General features: G+C 33.3%; 1 protein-coding gene across 1 annotated transcript; it reads left to right on the top strand.

Annotated features, from left to right (window-relative positions):
* Window positions 1–541: 541 nt before the first annotated feature.
* Window positions 542–1996, top strand: LOC123531873 (caprin-2-like). Its single transcript, XM_045313164.2, has 2 exons — window positions 542–1033; window positions 1565–1996. The coding sequence occupies exons 1-2, from the start codon at window positions 772–774 to the stop codon at window positions 1954–1956; spliced, it is 654 nt and encodes a 217-aa protein (XP_045169099.2). The 5' UTR covers window positions 542–771; the 3' UTR covers window positions 1957–1996.
* The last annotated feature ends 358 nt before the right edge of the window (window positions 1997–2354 follow it).

Here is a 2354-nt window from a genome sequence, read left to right as displayed (position 1 = left end):
CACCGTCGAAGCTAGAAAGTCGCCATATGTCTTAAATTGTGTCAGTGTGCCGTTAAACCCAACAACACCCAAAAAATTTAATCCGAAGCTAAACGCTCATTGCACATGCCGAATGGGGTGGGGTCGGGGGTTACACGTTTCTATTGATAAACTAAGTATAGTACATTTGGTATATCGCATGTTAATGTTGCGACGAAAATCGATGAGATCGATACCTTATTAAACAGCTGGATCTTCTCTGCATATAAATTAACCAGTGTTTCGATACTGTATTTTACTAAGATATTTTCAACTCAATTTATGTTAATATTGCAGCCTACTATTCGAATTTATTTCATACTTAGCAATTCTTTCCTTACCAATGCTCTGATAGCTACATAATTGAGAAAACTATTGGACGAGCTCTATTCTCGAAAACAAAGATTATTCCATTAGATGTCACATTAGCTGTGAAGAAAATAAACTATCCATTGCTGTTGTATACAGTATAAAATTTCATAGAATAGTTTGGTTTAACTGCTTTATTGATGCGAATGCATTTCAACACCCAGTAGTATTAATAATTACCAGATGTTTAATATATTTAGCGATGCACTGAAAATCATGTGGCGTTGTAAACAAAATATTATGATTATCTGAACATTTTGTCTATAAACAATCCGGGAAGTGAATGTATAAATAAGATTATTTTGAAAAAACATTGTGATGCCGCTACTGAATTAACATCAAAACACATTTTGGAAGTCTCGGTGAAAGAACGACAAAATCAAAATGAACACTGAATTTGCGATGTTAATAATCGCTGTTGTTACATCAATTGAAGTTAGCGCAAGTGAACCACAATGTGCCTGCTCCAAGTTTCATTATGAGGAGCAGTTGTTAGAGAAAATGGTGAGAATGGAATTTTCTTTGGAAAATATGAAAAATGAGATGAATGAAGCAAAGAATACCGTAATTAAGACTGTGGCACAATTCAATAGTCTTAAAGTAGTTCTAGAAAATAGTGCGGAACAAAATTTAAAGAATTCAAAAGGTAAGTTTTTTTTTATTAAACGAAGTGGTAAATGGAAAAAAAAACACTGATAGACAAACGAACAAACACAATTTTGAATGTTACACATTTAAAAAAAAGTCCTTTAAGCACTGTTAAAATTAATCTGAAAAAGCGGTTTACAGTCAGTCGCTTTAAAATGCCACATTTTTTTCACTTTTCGCAAAAAGATTGTGAATATTTCATGCAATATCTTTGATAGCAAAGTAATGTGTAGAAACATATTACCAGCCAGTCCGTCTTTTTTAAATAAAGTATGCAGTACAGTTGATATATTATATCCTGCTTCGAGAGAAACGACTTGGTTCAATTGTTATTTATTTGATGTTAGTCTTAGATAAGCAATTTTGAAAATAAAATCTAAGAATTTTTCAAATGCAGAAGCGGTCAATCAACAAGTCGGATTGCAAAACCAATTCGGTATCAAAAGCTTATCTAAAATTTAATGTAAAAAATGTATTGGCAGAAGAATCTTAATGATGTATTGTGTTTTTTTTTTTTGCTCTCAAACAGATAGCATACGCCCCGCCTTCACAGCCGGATTGTCCGCTCATCTTACAAAGCTTGGAAAGAACCAGCCAATCATCTTTGACAACATCGTGACCAACATCGGACAAGCCTACTCAGAAACCACAGGAATGTTCACTGCGCCAAAGAATGGCGTTTATTATTTTAGTGCAACTGTAATGAGTTTCTCTGGACAGCAACTGCGCACCGAGATTGTTAAAAATGGACAGTCTATGGTAAAGACATATTCCAATGACAAAGCTCACGAGCAGGGAACGAATGGGGTTGTCTTACACCTGAACACCTCTGATGAAGTATGGGTTAGGCATTACATGGGTACAGTGGGTGAAAATGTGTATGGTTACCACTGGTCTACATTTTCCGGTTTTCAAATTTGATATAATTATCTTTCTTTCTTTTTTTTTTTTTTTTTTTTTTTTTGATAGGATAAAGTCTCAGTGGTCAAGTTTCAATGCTGTGCTTAGCAAACTTTTAAACACCCATTCATACATCTTGTTTTACTGTCACTCTTTGACATGCCTTCAATAACAAGGATAACAATGAAAACAAGTGAATGCAATACAAAGTCCCCTACTGGAAGGCACCTTATTGTTTCTACTGCAGTATAACATAATGAATTGATATATGTCAATGATGTATAAACAATATTGTACTATATATACAATATGTTATAACAAAACACTTGGATTAAAATTTGCATACATGAAAAACCTATAGTTGCTTTCATATGTATTTATTTTGGCCAATTATGAAAAAGATATCATATAAGTTATCT

The sequence above is a fragment of the Mercenaria mercenaria genome, chromosome 11, assembly GCF_021730395.1.
Source record: "Mercenaria mercenaria strain notata chromosome 11, MADL_Memer_1, whole genome shotgun sequence".
Lineage (NCBI taxonomy): Eukaryota > Metazoa > Mollusca > Bivalvia > Venerida > Veneridae > Mercenaria > Mercenaria mercenaria.
Note: the sequence above shows the minus strand (reverse complement) of the source record. Positions and strands in the feature narration are given on the sequence as shown.